Here is an 18,391-nt window from a genome sequence, read left to right as displayed (position 1 = left end):
CCCTTTTTAAATTGCAATTATGTCAGTCATAGAACCTGTGAATATTATTTCCTGATTTGCTGCTTCAAAAACTGAACGATGATGAGATGGGTCCATTTTACTGATGTCTCAGAAGTGGGCTAAGTGCTGCAGCCAATGCTTACTACTGAAAGGAAAGGCTGCTGTGACTTTTTCATTGTTTTTTGTCTGTCTTGCCTCTTCTTTTTCAATGTTTCTGTTCACTTCTTCAGAATCCTCTCTGTGCTTACAGCAAATTTTCCACACTGACAGTAGTAGGTGGCAGGCTGTGACACCTAGAGTGAGTTAATCACTGCAAGCAATATTGGTTACCTGGATTTGGTGGATGGCTTTCCACCATTCACTGCTGCTTCCTGAGTCCCTTAGAGACTTAAGAATGAAATAGGGATTGCTTTTTTGCTGCTCCAGCTCTTTCCCTTCATTTCAAATGTGTAACCTTCCATTCTGTTACACTTAGATCTTTTGAGATAATTTTCTGATCGTGCCATCTTGGAAGGATATTAACAGGCAAGCATCAGTACACTTTGACTGTTTTCCTTTCGGTAATCTGCGCAAATATATGGATGATGAAAATCTTGGTTTCTTCTGCGTTTTGTGTCTCTGTTATCAGTCATGAATGTGTCTAGTATTTTCTGCATGAATCAGGACAAATTATTGCATCTTGCTTGTGCTTTATTTTTCCTGAAGTAGTTGTTATCTCCAGAAGTGTTGTCATTATGTGTTGATATTCGCTGAGATCTTTGACAGTGAATAGTATGTTGCATTTTTAAATAACAAAAATAAAACCCCTTGGAACCCACTGGTTGTTTAGTTCTTGATGCTTTTTGGGTTTTGAAAACTTTGTGTTTCTTTTAAAGCTTTTCCAAGCTTTCAGTTATAAGTGACTTTAGCTATGTATTTAATTGCTTACTTGTGGGGTTGGTATATGCTGGGTTATCAAACTGACTTATGATTTTTAAGAAACAGAATTAGATGGTGGAAGTTCCACAAAAATTGTCTCTACTGTTCTTCTTTTAGTTGGAAATTTTGCATGGCTGGTAAAAGTTTGCTGTTTCCTGAAAAATTTTCAGAATGGAGGCACTAAAGTTCTGAAAGTGTTTGGTATGTGAATATGAACTAATTACTTGGCATTTGTGAAAAACCAGACTATCTTACCTGTTGAACACTCTGAAATTAGAGTGCCTTTTATTTTTAGGCTGAAGCAATGCTACTCCTCCATTTGGACATTCTTGGTGTTCTGTGTACAAGAGAGGAGGGCCTTGCAGCAGAATTGTATCCCATCCCATGAACTAGTGCATTCTTATTTAGGGATATCGGTTTATTAATTTTGATCATTATGTTTAGTGCTTAACTTCGTAAGCCCCTGTTATTATCATTCTGCTTAGACATCCATCATTATAGCTACTGTCCCACTGAATTAAAGGCACTGTGTGATAACCCCGATGAAAGCAAGGGATGGGACTTGCAGGCAATGGGAAGCCACTTCTAGTTCTGTGTCTGACTGCTAGGGAAAGGCTAGAAGAAAATGAGATCCAGCAGAGAGTAAGGAAAAATATGTTTTCAGTTTTAGCTTAGCATTGTCCTTTCCTGGAAGAAAGGTGTGTAGCAGACAGTTAAGTGTATTTCAGTAAAGACTTCTTACTGGCCTGAAAAGGCATCAAGGGCAGCCCTAGGACAGCAGGTTCAGTGCTTCTTTCTGGCTTTTCTGTTTTCTGCATTTTTCAGGTTTTAAAATTGAATGATAAATTGCTCGTTTTCATCAGACCCTTTAATTTTGGAAGACTCCAAGCAGTCTTGTATTGCTACTATTGCCCTTTGAAGTGAAAATGGAACATTTAATTTTATAAAACAAGGATGTTGAATAGACAGCCCTTTAACAATGAAGTTAGCTTTTCGTCACTAGTTCTTGTGGGTGTTGTTTTTATCCTCCTCCTCCTTCCTGTTTCCCTGGTGCACTTTGACTTAACTCTGATGTAGGAGCTGCTTTGTCCAGTGCTTATTTAATGGCATCTTGAGCGTGGATGTCAGGTGATGAAATGGTCACTTTTATTACAGCTCTGAAGATGGATCAGAACTGCCAGCACCCCGCGCTTCTCAAAGTGCCGTTTTATTGGTAGAGGGTCTGTGCTTAAAAACCTGTCTGCAAATTGCAGAGTTTTCAGTAGTGTCTGGCTGATACAGAAGTTGCCATTGTGTGGTAGGACTAGAGCGATCAAAAGCTTCAGCCACCGTTTCTGTTGGGAGTCGTGTCTGTTTTGCCTAAAAATGCTTTGAAAGCTTTGTTTTATCATCAGGAATTGATCTTCCGTTTTGTATCACTTGCCTTTAGGATAATATTGCGTAGCTAAATGGGTACTCTAAACATTGATTTTAATTAATTGAAATAGATTTGAAATAGATTTTTTTTTTCTTGTACTTAAATTGTTTTAGTGGGATTTCTGTCCATAGGACTCTAGCAGCACACATTACAAACTCTCACTACAAGGTACTGCCAAGACACTCCCTGTTTTAGGTGGCAGCCCAACAGACAAGTATGTGGCCTGCTGCACAATGCTGTAAGGTGCGTACACTCATTCTGTTGACACAAAGTGCAAATATCAACTCTTATTTAAGAAGTGCCAAGGGAAAGTCATGTTTAAAGACCGTATAGGCTCAGAGGTGATTTCTGGCTTTAACACCATGTTTAATTATCCAGCCAGGGGAAATGGTATGATACTGCAGTGATTTATCTTGAAAAGAAGTTTAAGGATATCTGGTCAGGAACTGGAGGTGTTTTGGAACAGAATATGCTGATTGTCACCATCGTGTCAGTAATTTTGATTGTTGGGGACTTAGAATGGAAACTAAAACTTGAAATGGCTCTTTGCCTTGTTGCAAGAAGTAAAGACTTGACTGTAACTTGTAATGTGACTTGGGAGAACAACCAGTGTTGTGGAAAGCGTGGGAGGAGAAGGGAGTCTGCTTTTGTGTGTTAATATGCTTTTTCTGTGTGTGTGTGGGTTTTTTCCCCATTATATTAATAGACCTTGTCCTTTTTACTTTGCAACTCTAGTGCTTGTGAGTTCAAGGTAAGCTCTGCTTCCTCTGGGGCTGTGGTCTGAAAAGGATCCTGCTCTTACTGCTCAAGCACTGTGACCAGCATGAAGAGGAAGGTGGGGGCAGAGGAAGATGACTTCAGCTGCTGTGTGTCTCATTTCTGTCAATGTAAAGAGCTTTACAGAGACAAGTAATATTTTGCAATTGAGTTTCTCTTTAAAAGACACTCTGATGCTAATGTTGATTTAATAAGGTTCTCTCATTCTCTCTCCTTGCTTAATTTGAAACGTCTAATTTTGTGCTTCACAGTTGTGAACACAGAATTAGTGAGGGAAGAAGAGCCGGAGGCAGGGCGAGCGGAGTGCCACACCAGAAGTTGCTAGGGGAGATTGATTCAATAGAGTGAAAAGGTGCAAAAGGTTGTATGACCACAGTTCAGAACAACGTGATGGTGGTACCAATGAGAAGGAAAGCTTGATCCTTTAAAGTGTTTTAAGATCTCTGTGGATGTATAACCAACACTAATGAAAAAAGGATTATTGGAGTGTTTGTTTCTTTGAGTGGACTTTTCTTTTGATTTTTATGTATATGTAAAATATATATAATATGACAGACAAGAAGGAGAATATTATGAGATAAATAAGCTTTTAAAAGTTTTTATTTTCAAGTTATTTTGATAAATGTGACATTTATTTTCAAAAATGCTGAGAGGTTATGAGAGATTGTGAATTTGATCTTGCTAATTTATTTTGTCTGCACCTGAATGGTGTTTTTCCTGCTTTAATGCTTGTGGAAAAAGGTATTGACATCCTTGAGCATTTAATTCTTTTGTCCTGGGGATAAATGTAAACGCCCCAAAACCACAGTGCCAAAAGATTATGTAAAATATTGTACAAATAATAGCAGTAACACGTGTTTTTTTTCCTTTGCCTCCTGCTTTGTTGGTGTACCTTTCCTCTGCCTCTTAGGAAACTACTCCTATGCAACAGAGTTGAATCCTGATTTGCCTCTTGCTTGAGTTGGATGACAGTTTTTCACATAACTGATTGGACAGTGTAAAAGTATGTTCAGCTTAGTTTTATGATAAGCTGTCACCACGTTTCATTGAAAACCTTATTAAATCACAATTAAATCCACAGGAAAAAAAAAAGGCCATCTCTGTGAATACTTCATAGATGAGGTTTATATTTTTTTCAGTGCAGGCCAGGGGCATAATCTGCTCCTTGCTGTTGGAGCATGGTGAAAGCTGCAGTGAAGTCCCACCACAGAATCACCCAAAAACTGTCCCAAGCAGTGTAAGCTGCCTGTGGACAATGATCGCTGCCTGTGTTTCTTCTGTCCCATGGCCTTGGTCAGATAAATGTACCCCTTTCTCTTTCTTCTCGCATTGTTTCTGATAATAGGTAACTTCTGCCAATTCCTTCTGCTGAAGTTGATAGCTAATACTGGATTGTATAGAGTTATCCCAAGCATTTTGTTGGAGACTGCTCTTGACCAAGACCAAGCAGGCTTGCGTAAGGAATGAAGTTTTAGGGCCAGCTGTTAGTATAGATTCTAACAAAAAGCCTGAACCTGCCTTCAAGGGTTTGTTTTTTCCCTGACTTCCAGTCCCTATAGTGACTAATGTCCAGGAGTACTTATCAAATCACTTGCCTGTCTGGTTATTTCTAGTCTACTGCACTGGTCAACTTATTTGATCAATAAATCTATCAACAGGTTTTTAAAATTACTTTCATTGACTTTGCAGGTGTAGCGTACAAAAGGAGCTCGCAGAAAGTAAATGATTGTATGTGCCCCAACTGTAATTAGAGAGCAAACAGTGTGGAGATATGTTTGTATATAGTATCTACTACAATAAATACAGCAATCTGTCTTTAGGGGTCTGTGATAGCCTGAGCTGGATTGACTCTCAATTTGCAAACTCATGAAGCATGAATCTTGGCTCTGTCAGGTCATTTGACTGCTATATTTAGAGCATATGCTATTTTAAAGCTAAATTTCAAGCTTCTTGCTTTTGATCAAAAGGTCCAGGAGTAAATACTTCTCTGGTTCCTTAGCATGTGACATCATTTTTGAGCTTCAGGAGCTCTACTGAGAGCAAAATGTTTTCTTTTCCTAAGGAAATTTCCTCAAACTCTTTAACTCTTTCCGCTGCACTCAGTCTATACCCTCCTCTTCTCCACAGCAGCAACACCTGGTTTGTGATCCTTGCTGAGGGACTATCAGGTACTACTCCTTCATAGAAAGAGAGAATGTTCTCCCCCTGCCCCTGACTTTTCCAAGCCATCTACTTTGAGCAAGAGTGTGTTGCATTGCCCAGTAAATGGGCAGTGAATCAGCATTGAATTCTTGTAGTTCTTACAAATGTTGAGCACTTGCACAATGTTGAAAACTGCTGTTTGCAAATTGTCTTATTAAATGGAAATCAAAATTTTGCTGGCAGTGATATAGATTTGCAAGTTGCTCTTGATACAATCATGTTCTGGAGATTGCAATGTAAAAATAAAGAATACAGTTTTACAATAGCCTGAAATCCTTGTTGTTGCTGAACCTACACTCTTCTTTTTGCAGATGATTTCATTATGATATACTCAGACTTCATTGAAAGATGCAACCTTGCAGCATCTTCTCTGATCACAGCCTTGTCAGGAGCTGAGAGTGCATGTATTTGAGAACCAGTATATTCTCTTCCTAAAACACACAGTGGGTTGCAAGTGCTTTGGAAGCATCAGAGTCTCTAGTGGACATTTTGTCTATAGCTCAAAACCACAACTTAATTGGCAGCCTTTTCATAAAACCGACTGTGGCCTAGGATGTGGGGAATGCTGCAGGCAAAGACCAAGGTACACTTTCAGAACTGGTTGTAGGGAAATTTAGTGTTGACTGCCTGTTTCTCTTTAGTGATCATAGAAATGAGGGAGATTGTGGTGAAGATTTTCACTTCTATTTTTTTTTTTTTTTTTTTTTCCTTTCCTGGGCAGTCTCTGACTAATCTTTCTCCATGTTTTGACTCCATTTTAGTCCATAGGTAACACCTTATTACTGCAAGCATGAATGTGTGTGTACTAGCAAAGACAATTTATTTTAGCTGGAGTCCCTTATGTGTTTTGTGGTCCTTTCTGTAAGGCTTTGGAATCTACTTGATTTATACTTAATGTTGATTACTGTATGTCTTTCCCATGTACATCTTGGCAAACTGGGAGGTTGGATTCTGCCCCCCGAAAGACACCAATCCTGTAATGCTGTGTGGAGCGTGCTTTGCATGTGTCTGGGAGGAAAGAGCAGGGAGAACAGGAAAATTTACAAGACTTTCAAAGTGGATAAAAATGTAAATGGTGATGTTTGAAAGTGCACCTCATTCTCCACCTGCAGAAGGATTCATAGAGACAGACAGGGAATGCATGGCCGTGACAGAAGGCTTTCAAGAACTCCAAGCATGGAGTTAAGATACTCTTTGCCTGTATTAAAAAGCATCCACAAAGTCAACTGTATTTCTCTTAAACTGTTTAGTATTTGAGGAGATTTTTTTTTTAAATAAAAAGAAATTAGATTTCTAATCTTGTGGCAGGAACTCTGTATTTACTGTACTAAACCTGTATTCATTGATTGGTGTCTATAAATATCTGTTTTGTTCAGAGGTAGGTAAAAATTGTGTGTAGAATTTGGGAGCAAATGTGGAAAGGGAATTCCTTCTGAACTCACATGGTTCATCATTTTTACTGCTTGGAGGCACATGGGTTGATTATGCATGTCATCTTGATTTTTTGCAAAACAGTGGTTGTATTTGAAGTACTATGTTTGACTCGGAAGCTAATATATTTGGTATTTAAGAATCTGGCAAGAGAAAAGCTCTGTCCCCATATGCATGCACAGAAATGAGACTGGGATGTAGGCATGCGTAACTGTTATTTTCCCCCCGTCTGTCCTATCCCTAGAAAGCCATATGCCACCCGTAGGCTACCATAATGGGAGACTGTATTAATGATTATGAGCTAGAAATAATCCAAGAAGAGTTGAGCGGCCTTTGATTCTAGCTTCATGACAAAATACCTCATTGACTCAGTAGGGTCTGAAATATGTTCTGGGATAGAAAGTCATAATTAATGTAGATTTTCATGATGCTCTCTCAAGTGTGGTATTTTTTTTGGTTTTGGTTTTTTTTTTTTTTGTTTGCTAAATTGGTCAGGGACTTGGAAATTCATGTTTCTAATAGGCAGAGTAGGAATTTAGGCAAGGAGGTAAAAATTTAAAGGGAGTTGTTGACTCACCTGCTATCGGAAATAAGCATCTTGAGCATACATCTCTAGAGAGCCTACGCTCTGCAAGATTTCTGTAGACATTGAATGCCTTGTCTGTTGGCAGCCTACAAAATGAAAACTGTATGTATGCATGTATCGAAGTGGTTGTGGGAAAAGGAGAATGTGGGAATGGGATGAAGTATTAAAGCAAGCAATGAAAGCAGATGGTTTACTCTGGATTTTATAAAATGGGTTTATCTTTATTTTGTCTTAAATGAAAACTATCAACTGTCAGCATTGCAAACCTATTTGCAGCAATGCCGTAAGTATTAGAAGTGCATTTGTCCCTGAATCGTAAGGGCAGAGGGTTTTTCTCCTGCTTTCCATCTTCATGTTTATAGAATTGTGTATGCTCTGTATACATTAGAGTTGAGCAATTTCATCACAGCCTTTCCTCAAAATTGATTGCTGTTCAGTGTCTCTTCCTGCTTCCTCTCCCTTGTCAGTTGGTTACATCTCTGACTCTCATTACATTTAATACAGATACTGCTTCAATTTTCCACTAAACTGGAAGCATTTAAGGGTCTGAAGTGGATACTGAATGCCTAGTTATATTCTTTAAATGCTTTAATTCCTATCATCATGGAAAAGTTTGGAGCTGGATTCTTGCCTTAAGAAGAAATGACTCTTTGCTCATTCAGTGATGAAGTCTGGTCATCAAGATGTTAGAATATGTGCTGCAGAGCTCTTCAGATACTGACATGAGTGCAAAAGTTGTTGCCAGCAGCTGTCTTGGGTTTTGGGCACCTGCTGCCTCTCGTTTCTCGCATCTCCCACTCTTATCTTCCACTCCCAAAGTTGGCAGTGCCCCAAAAAATACTCTGTATTGAGTTCTGGTAGTCTGGATTCCTGAGGCGTTGGTCATGGTGTAGTGAAATTAGTTCTATGACAGTTACTGACTATGGCAAATAATGAACATCTAGGGTGAAGCTGGTTCCAGTCAGGTTACAAAGGTGTTGCCCTTCCTAAGGCTACTGTTTTATCACACTGATCCTTTCCTCCCTCACCACCAATTCCAGAACTCCTATTTTGATTCCTTGCTGCCATTTTTACATTTGCCCAGACTATGACAGACGTAAGTGATGTGCCCGTTATGGCAGTTGTCTATGGGTGATGTGGTATATGGGTTTGGGAAAAGATGCTGGAAACTGTCCGTGTGTGTGAAATACTAATTTGGTGCAGTATTCTTGATTTCATTGGAAGTTAAACTGTTGATACATATGTGGGAAAGCCTGAATAATCAGTGCTCAAATATGAAATTTTTGGAAGCACAGGTGCATTAAATACGTAGTTCCCATATCTAGCCAGAGTCTTTTCAAGTGGACTGTGTTGTCGTTTTCCCTCTGTGTAAATACCTAGGACAGGGATTGCCAGTTTGGCCTGAGATCGTGTTTCAATAACCTTTTGCTTCTGATACAGTCAAGAGGAATATCTTTATTTGGTTTTGACCCCGAATGAATCCAGTGTTTATTCAACTTCCTGTGATTGCTATCTAGTGGGTTACATGGAAGAGAAATGAACCCTTGTTTTAGCAAGCGACTTCAGCAGTATTGACCAAGGATGCTAAAAGATGGCTTGTGCCCCAGGGCTGGGATTATAAAACTCACAAGCCCCCAGCTGGGAGGTGGAAGTGTAACTTAATTGGTTAAGGAAGCAAGGAACCCAGGTGTTCCTCACTTCTTAAACAGTTTAAGTAAACTTTGAAAATATTAGTGGACATGCTGTGTCTTTTATTATCAAAGTTGGTAAATGCAGGTTTGCAAAGATGTCTTGGCACATGCTTAGGAGGTAGCGAAACTTAAACCAGTAGCCCTCTTGAGTTTTAATTTTTGTGTTATTTTATTATTGATCTTACTCAGCCTGTGCTTCACTCCACATGTAGTTATTTTTTCCTAACACAGCAATATGTCCTACTGCATCTACACCTGTTTTAGTTTTCCTCTTTCCATTCAGTGGAGTGTATCTGTGTATTCTTGGAGTAATAATCTTCCCCCTTCCTGAAAGGTGACAAAATTAAAGCCTTTGGCAGTACCTGCAGAAGAGATGCCCTGTGGTTAGTAACGGTGTTACCTTTCTTAAAACTATAATTCTGCTATTGTGCATTATATCTCATGGGGTATAAGAGGGACCACCTCTTGGTGATATGGCTGGTTCCTTCTCCTTCCTCTCTTCTCAGCAACTGTCCAGTGCCACTGAGTTAGTACCTTGTGATCCTTTTATCATGTAAGCATTTGTCCACCAGGAATGTGACAGTCAATGGCTTAGGCACCCTGGGCATGACAGATGTACGTCCAGTGAAGAGCTATGGGTGTGCATGACCTACCTGCTGAAATAATAACATGCACCATAAAGAGCCCTGTGTTCCTCCTGTCCATCTGCTGAGGACAGACAGCCTTGCAATTACTAAAATGTAAAAACAAAACTGAGCACATCTGTCCTGACTGTAAAAGTCAGCAGGAAGAAAAATGTTATTCAAATCAGGCTTTTGTCGAGATCGGTCAGTATTACCAGTGAACACCTGCTGTGTGTTGGTTTGTTTGGCCAAGGACTTCATGCCGCTATATCAAACCTGTCTGCGGAAAGGGGGGAATTGGCTTCCCACAGTTGAACTGTAGATGTTCAGTTCCAGCCCTCTCAGCTGTTGCAAAGGATGAAGATGGACGACACACATAGCTGATGTTACATCATCCCTCAGTTACCTGGAGTAGTCGCTCTGTGCCGTTAAAATGAGCCCATAACATACTGCACTCCACCGTCTGCTCCTTCTGGCACTGAACTATGACCAAGAGAAAAGTTCCTTCTGCCCTGTCAACTCCCCTCAAATAAAAAATCATAACAAAAAAGGCCAGCCTTTCTGAAGTTCCTGCTTAGCGAATGTGCTGCTGATTGAATGTAGCCCTGAGAGGCAGGGAAGGCTTGCAGCCCTTGACAACAAACGAGAGCTGTGGCTGCCTCATAAATGCCTTGGCTTCAGAAGGAGGTGGTTATGGGCATGGAATGTTTATCATGTTGTACTTGCTTTGCTGCTGCTGGGTTACTGTGTAAGTAAGAGGTGATACTGCAGCCTGCTTCATCTGCTTGTCTTCATACTTAAATAGGCTTGCTGACAAGAGAAGGAGCAGGTGAAGGCAGCTTGGATTTGGCAGAGGTTTGGACTGTGCACTAAAGATGTGTTCAGTTGCCTACGAAGGGAGATCTGGTTGGAAATGTGATCAGTCAGCTGGCTCTCTGTTAGGAAGCACTCTTTGCAATTGTACAGTAAAGAAGATGACTTGCTATGTAGGTCAGCTTGTGCGTTCAAAAGTGCGTTTGCAAAAGGATACTTGTTCTTTGGAGGTAATTTGGAAGCAGTGAGTCGTTGGCCACCTCCTTTTGAGCATGCCCGGCATTGCCACGTTCACTGGTGATGTGGATATTGACATCGCTAACATTGTGCAGCACCCTGCCTGACTCCCTGAAACTGGCTGCCGCACAGCTGTCTTTGCTTAGCTTCCACCCTACAGGGGCATCCTGCAGCAGTCTTTGGGGGCTTTGCTTTGTTTTTATTTTTGGGGGTACATGTGCTTTTGTTTTGCTTTAATAGCACAGTTCCCAACAGGGGACAGCACTGCACTGCTTAAGATGCTTGTAATTTTTAAGGAACTTTTCTAAACTTGTCATCCTAAAAGCTATATTGTGCAGCAGCAGGCGGCCTCCATAAATCACTGATTTCTTTTTCTTCTCTTTCCCTTCCTTTCTCCCTTGCGCTCTCTTTATTCCAAGCCTGCGGATTTGGACGCCTGGGTAAGCTCTCCTTTTTTTTTTTTTTTTTTTTTTTTGTCTGGATCTTGCTTATTCCAAGTGTCATGTTGTTACTGTGCGCGTACAGATTGTTATTGCTGAGCACAGATGCAGGATTTTATTTTCTGTCATTACGTTTTAAAAGGTGTTCAGCTAGAAAATTGCATATTATTTCCTCCATAAAGATTTTTTCACTGGTTCCTTTTGTGTAGCTTACAGCAGCTGAAACCAAACTTGATGTGTGTTGTTGGCTAAGAGAGTAGCAGGAACAGGAGGAAATGAAGGTTACACCAGTACTGCTTTTTAAGGCCACAAGTCTGCATCTGGGTTCTAAACCAAGCAAAACCCAGTCACCTGCCTTCAACAGAACGAGATAAAGGACAAAAACCAAGTGATTTTGTAGGCCTTGTGTGTCTGGAATAGTGACTGCAGGCAGCTCCACAGTAGTGGTGATATTTCTGCTGATGCAAGTGGAGGTGGAGTCAAGGCTCCCTCATGGTTACTCGTCCAGTACAAGCATCCCTGTAAAGTTGTGCGGTTCAGTCTTGGGCACAATGTGCGCAAGCTGCCTCTTGCTGTTTCAGTGTTGCCCTTTTAGCTCTGCCATTCCCTTTAGGCTTGGTGAGGAACATGCCAGCTAGCTAATTTTAGAGCTAGTTCTGTTCTTCAGTGCATTGCTGTTAATTCCTCCTTCTAGTCTTGGAGCCTTTAATAGCATTTGTTTTTCTCCCCTGCCACCTGGACTGCTACCAGGACTGGAAGAGACATGAGAAAGCATGAGGTATAAGAATTTGCAGTTGTAAAGTATGTCAAGCTGAGGTACCCAGCCAAAACATCTCTGCTGTGCTGCTGCAGAGATGTTACTGGGTACCTTTGGGGGAAGGTGATAACTCCTCTCAGCAAAGACAGGATGATGTAGAAACAAGACATTTCATAGAGACTTAAGGACCTTTCCTTTATCCTTGTAGCGTCTTTCTGTGGATTGCCTCAGACTGATCCTCTAGGCATCATGTCACCAGTTAATCTGTGACTGGTGAATGTGTTTTGCCAAGAAGATAAATATTTTTGCAATAATCTTGCCAAGTGCTGAGACTTGCCTTTGAGGAAGTCCTTTATAGTTTGAGGTATGGACCTTTTCTTCTAGCTTGACTTGCCTTTTGCAAAGGCAGACTCATTTTTTCCTTCAGAAGAGTTTTCTCCATGCCTTCTCCCCAAATCCCGGAATCCCAACAATATGGCAGAGAGAAACAGTCTGATGGTAGCTGTCAGCTGTGGGCTGTGCTATTGCTGCACTTTATTCCTGGGTGCCACATTCTCTACTTTAATCTGACCCTGCCAAGAAGCCCCTTTTTTTCAGGCAGTTTTCCTTCCTAGTTTACGTGTTTAACAAGGTGATGAGAAGGGACTGTGATTAAAAGTAATAAAAATATGTTGATATTTCATGGGGGACAAAGCCAAAGCTATGAATGGATGTAGCTAGCGTGAAGCCCAGCTCCAGAAGATGAGTTGCAGTCTGATGTGTTGCGTGTTGGTGTCAGTTTAGGATGAGACTAAGAGTGTCAGCCTTTGTTCATAGAGAATGAACAAATAATATTTCATTACCTCAATTAAGAGGCTTGTAAAATATTTCTTTTGGCCTGCCTGTCAGCTAGCAGGCCAGTGCTTGAATTCTTTAGTTGAGCCAGTGTGTGATGCATAGCTTTAGAAATGTGCTTTCACAGTTTGTTTCTAAATGGGTTACTTGATAAAGGGAGAGGAGGAGGCAGGGAATTGCACATGGCTCTGCCCTAGCTCTTTGTCACCGTTCAAAGCAGCCCTTAGATAATCCAAAAAACTTTGGGCTGTGGAAAAGGTGTAAAGATAAAAACGTAGGAAGAATTTGAAAGAGCCCCCAACTAGTCCATGGATCCATGCCCGTGGAAGCTGTAGTAGCATGCTAGTAGTATACCTTCACTGTCCCTGTGTAAGAATGCAATGCTTGTGACTTCTGACACATCACAGGGAATTCCCTGAGCATTTCCTGAATGTAACTTATACCTAGTTTTTGTACAGAGGGAGGGCAATTGCCTGTTGCATACATTCTCTTTTGTAAATATGTGCTCTCCCATGCTACTTTTCTAAGTTTTAGGTGCATTCATGTTTTCTACAACTAACTACTCTCTTCCTCCCCTCCTTTGTTTCTGTCTTCATACTTCTTGGACATCACACTCTCTGCTGTGTTCTACACTAGTTTCCTAGATGTCATCTCTGGGCTTTGGTCATCTCTTGCATGATATATTCAAGCTTAGATGTAGCTTCTGTGGCATGGATGTGAAATGCAACTTTCTGCTATGTGATTGTCAAACCACTGTGTTGTTATGCATGCCTTCCCTTCTCCTTCCTTCTTTAGTTCTAAAGGCCTTTATGTGAAAAGTGTATCTCATGCACCTGCAGTCTCAATCCCCTGTGAAATTGTAATCATCTCCATAGCAGACAGTTCTGTCTGGGACATCACAGGCTTCTGACTTCAGGTAGGGAATAAGCAGCAGGACTAGAGGAACTCTTAATAAATATCCTGTATTCATACAAAATGTCCCCTGTTGCCTAACCCAGTTTAGAACAGTGAATATTTCAAATGACACATGCTCTGACTGTACCATTCATACTTCAAACATCATCATAAAGTATACTAAAGTTTCTAGTAATAACAACTGGGGATGGAGGGAGACAGAAAGCAACTTTCAAGCAGATCTGTCAGAAATAGAGTATCTCAGTATAGTTCAATGCACTGAAACATCAGCAGCTTTTGAAAACAAGCAAGACATTGAAAGTATGTTTGAGTTACGAGTAAAAGCTTTCTGTGCAACCTCTGGTTCATCATACAACTTACGGGTGATAAGTGGGAGAGAATGGGGGATATTATGGGAGAAATTACTTAGGGGGAAAGAAGAATGGTGTGTGTACTGAGGTTGTAGTCTGCAATTGGGAGATGTGGTTTTGGTTCTTTGCCATCAATTTTGCAGGGCCCTAGGGAAGTCACTAACAGAATGTCTGTCTGCTGCAGCGTGCACTGGTGTGGAGGCATTATTCCCTGTGGGCACCCCAGCTCCAGTCAGGTCTACTTAGGAGTCCGTGCGTTGTGATCGTGCAGATCAGCACACATCTAATGTGTCTGCATCGCAGCACCCCACTTGAGAGGTTAGGTGTTTGGTTTGTGTTCCTTTCCAGAGATGTTATATCCATGTCTTGCCAGAAACAGAATAAAGACTCTTGCCCACCAGTATTGTTACACATACTGTTTTTGTGCTCCCAGAGTAGTCTACTGCCCCTGGAGGGTAGCACTGTCACATAGTTAATTTATTTAGATTAAGCAGAAACTTTCTTGCATTTCTAAGAGTTGATCTTTTGACTGGTTTGGTTTTTATTTTTCTTGAAATACACTTCACATCAAAAGCAACTTCTATCTGAATTGTGCAGAAGGGTCAGTACTATGTTATTCTTCTTTTCCTTATTTATTTTGTCCTTAAGGAAATATAAATCACTTGTTTAGTAATCTGATTTTATGGGTGTTATGCAGAAAATCAGCAGGAGAATCAGGTTCCTTTGGTTGTCCACCAGACCACCCTGCCTTCTTGCATCTGTTTAATTTCAATTGAAATTGCGTGTTGCTTTTCTGTATAGAAGATGGATTTTGGTTCAGAAGGATAGCTTTGGTTCTCTTATCACAGAAATGATAGTAATTTTGGCACTTTCAAAGTGACCATTAGTGCCCCTGTTGTTGCTGTGATATCTCTTTGAGGCTGCATGTATGGGGCAGCTGATTTTTATTCCCCTTCCCGTCCTGTTTCAGCTGGTTTGTGGGCTGGAAGATATATAGCAGCTCTGGTTAAACCAAAACCAGAGATTTTGCCTTTAATCAAGTGTCTTTGAGAGCAAGGAGACTTACATGTGAGTCTATAGTGCTTGTGCCTTATCCTATCCCTGTTGGCTGAGTGACAAACATGGGAACCAAAATATTTTTTTTTCCTTTAAAACAAACAGACACCACACCCCCTCAACCACCTATTTCATGCACTCCTACTTGTTTTCTTGCTTCCTTATCAACTGTCCCTCACTGCCTAACTTAAAATCTCTTCTAAGCTCTTATTGTAACACTGTATTTCCATCAGCAGGGGAGTAGAAAGAAGGAAATGCACAGCAACTGGCTTTCAGATGTAATTTTTCTCATTAACAATGGCTGTTGGCCGTAAAATGACAGGTCTGAGCCCATGAGGATGTTTCTGTCCCAGCTGCTTAATCATATTGGACCAGCACTTTCTGTGATTTTACCATGGTAATTAGAAGTTAAGAGCAATGCTGCTGGGATGCTATAGTTTAGCAGGGTTTGTGTTCATGTTAAACAGACAAATAATTCTAGTTTTGAAAGGTCTTCTTGCCTGGTGATAACTTACATAGCCCCCGAGTTTTTGGGGTGAGATAGGGGAAGAAAAAAAGGTGCCATTCTTCTTGCTATTTTTGCTTGTTACTTTTAAGCTTAAAAAGTTTGGTTCAGGTCCATCAATGCCATGTTTCCTTGATGCTAGTTCTGTTTAGGGATGGAAATGCAATGAAGCGTTGGTGGTTGTAAAGAGCTAAAAGGCAAAAGCTGTTGTTGTAACCACGCAACTGATCATTGTTCAGTTGATGACCAAGTTATGCTAAGCTCGTGCTTGTATACCAAGTTTGTTGTTTTGGAAGTGTCACACTTGTACTTTGGAAGATGGAAGAGAAATTCTGACACCCATCTCCTCTCCAAATCTGCAGCACCCAGGCAGGAGAACTCTGGGAGTGCTGGTTGGGTGTGCACAGAGACTACTTAATTGTCAGGGTAGTCCTATGTATGTGTGTAGAAGCAAATGCATGGTCGTTGCTATAAAAATATTACAACATAGACTGGTGTTTTGGATCTTGCTCATGATTGTAGGGATCTGTTAAATCTGTAGAAGTTTTCTGTTGTTCCAAGGGGCAGGTGTTTATTAAGTGGAGGATTTGGGGTTTATTTTTAAGGTAAGGTGAAGAACAATGAAGGTGGAGTAAAAAACATCACGATCCATGAAAAATAAAGACTTGGAGTTCTGAAAAAGGCAGTAGGAAGGTGTCACCTTTCTATGATTGTATGTTTTCATTTAATAAGGAGAAATACAATCAAGGTTATAAGTTTGAGTATCATACTATTAAGAGAGTTTCAAACTTGTGGGGATAATCTTAAATGAACTCCAATACTGAAGGTTTGTAGTTCCGCTGAGAAGGATCTTGTGCACCAGTCCTGAGCAGTGATTTTTTTAGTTCCTTCCACTCTGCATTCCATGTGCTTTCCTTGCCCTCACACTTTTTCATTTTTAATTTCTTCCACTGATTCTGTTTTGTTCCTCTTCCCAGGCTGTGGAGCTGCAAGGCAAGGAGGCAGAACTGAAGCGGCAAGAGGCTTTCTATAAAGAGCAGTTGGCCCGCATTGAGAGGAAGGTAAGGCGAAGCTGTCTTTTGTTTGTGGCCTCTGAATACTAATGCGATTGGATGCTGCATGGATCCAAAGAGCAGAGAAACAAGAAGCATTTTGCCAAAACCTGGAACTGTCAGCTCACAGTATCTGTCTGCCCCCACCCCTTACATAGCTAAGTGATGAAAAGGCTGTACAAACCAAATCTTCTGAACAACTTGCATTTGAGAGATAAAGGGCGTTTAACTGGTTGATTTTTTTAATAAAGTAATTCAAACTTTATTTTCCTTTTCACCATGGGGGTTAGGTGAAAGCTAAGTTAAAACAGAGTGCCCTTTTTTTTTTTACTCTTTTTGTTAAAAATCCTTTCCTAAATTAAAAAAAAAGGCCACAAATCTTGCTATAAATATGAATTAGAGTTTTATTATTAATTTTTCTCTGGGGAGCCCAGCAGTTCAAAGGGTGGTGCTGCAGTGCACTGCCTGCTTCTTGCTGGATAAGCCTTGGAAATGAACATGATTTAAAGAGACACCGTCAAGCATCTTTTAATCCTGAAATGACCTTTGAAAATCCATTTAGGGATTTGAATCTCTCCCCTAAACATGGGATTTGCTTCTCTGTTTAATTGTTTACCATGATGAGTTTTTAAAAATTGATGCCATAAAAATAGGAGCAGCCATGCTGTTCCTTATGAACTAATGCGTTTTTCACTTCCTGGCAAAATGAAATAATGTTATAAGTAGTCTTTATTTTTTAATAAACGTGGAGAATAATCTTCTCCAACTTGAAACAATTAGATCTCCTGACAGAGACTTGCATACATCTGACTTGTGGTTCTGTTATGTGACTGAAAAGAAACACAAACAATAAAAAAGGTGGGTTGTAAAGAGATAATCAATCAGCTTCACTACCAACACGTAGCATGGTGGTGAATATGGAACATGGGAAAATTGTAGATTATAGAAATGGTAAAAAACTATTGTCACATCTATTCCCCTTCTCATTCCCTGCTACTGCATGATTGTCCATACAGCATTTTTTTTTAAGCCATTGATGGTAAAACATGCCCATGAGCAATTTCACATGATACAATTTTGCAACACTTTAATCCATACAGTTCATTAAAAAATAAACTATTAAAACTACCACTCAGTGTTGCATTCAGATTTTTAAATTCTATTTCTAGATAATGGGGATTGTTCAGTGAAATTGCAAACAATCTAGCAGCTATCGTTCTAATTATCACAGTTGTCCATATGTTCATACGCAAAGGGAATTTTTGCAATTTCTTGGTCTCATGCTGTGTGCTTCTATTATATTCTTTTCTCCTGATCTGGTTTCATGGAGTGGAAACTGCAGGGAAAATTTGTGTGTGTGTCTGTCCTTTATGGACAGTGGGGTGAGGAGAAGTTTGTGACCAGGCTGCATTGTCCTCTCTTTGAAGTCTTTTGTTGTATTTTGTGTTTCCCTTTTCAGGTCCATGTCCCTTGCTGCAGGGTAACTTTTTAAAAGAGGTGATGAATATTTTAGTGCAGGATCTTTTTGGGGCAGTAAGGTAGCTTGCCCATAGACCTATTCAAACTGCAGAGCTGCGTAGAAACTGGCTTCTAGTTCTTACATGCACAAAGCAAGTAGATAGAAAGGACAGATTTTCTTTTCTCTCTTGAAACACTAGATCGTTTCTGACCCTTAAACACTAGCATTTTGCTGGTAATAAAATAGAAGAATGCTTCCAACCGTTAGTCTGGATTGGAGTGGGAGGTAGTGGGGGCTAGAAGGGAGAGGAATGTACTTGAAACAATGT

At 40.3% G+C, this 18,391-nt stretch overlaps 1 protein-coding gene across 2 annotated transcripts in view; it reads left to right on the top strand.

Moving 5' to 3' along the window:
• The window catches only part of CHCHD6 (coiled-coil-helix-coiled-coil-helix domain containing 6), a 111,362-nt gene that overhangs the window by 21,993 nt on the left and 70,978 nt on the right, over nucleotides 1-18,391 (top strand). For both annotated transcript variants that reach the window (XM_086470029.1, XM_086470030.1), the window contains exon 5: nucleotides 16,530-16,613. In XM_086470029.1, coding sequence (XP_086326155.1) covers nucleotides 16,530-16,613 — 84 coding nt within the window. The remainder of the gene's footprint in view (nucleotides 1-16,529; nucleotides 16,614-18,391) is intronic.

The sequence above is a fragment of the Leptosomus discolor genome, chromosome 9 (assembly GCF_034619465.1).
Source record: "Leptosomus discolor isolate bLepDis1 chromosome 9, bLepDis1.hap2, whole genome shotgun sequence".
Classification (NCBI taxonomy): domain Eukaryota; kingdom Metazoa; phylum Chordata; class Aves; order Leptosomiformes; family Leptosomidae; genus Leptosomus; species Leptosomus discolor.
The sequence above is the reverse complement of the archived record's forward strand: the minus strand, read 5'-3'. Positions and strand labels throughout refer to the sequence as shown.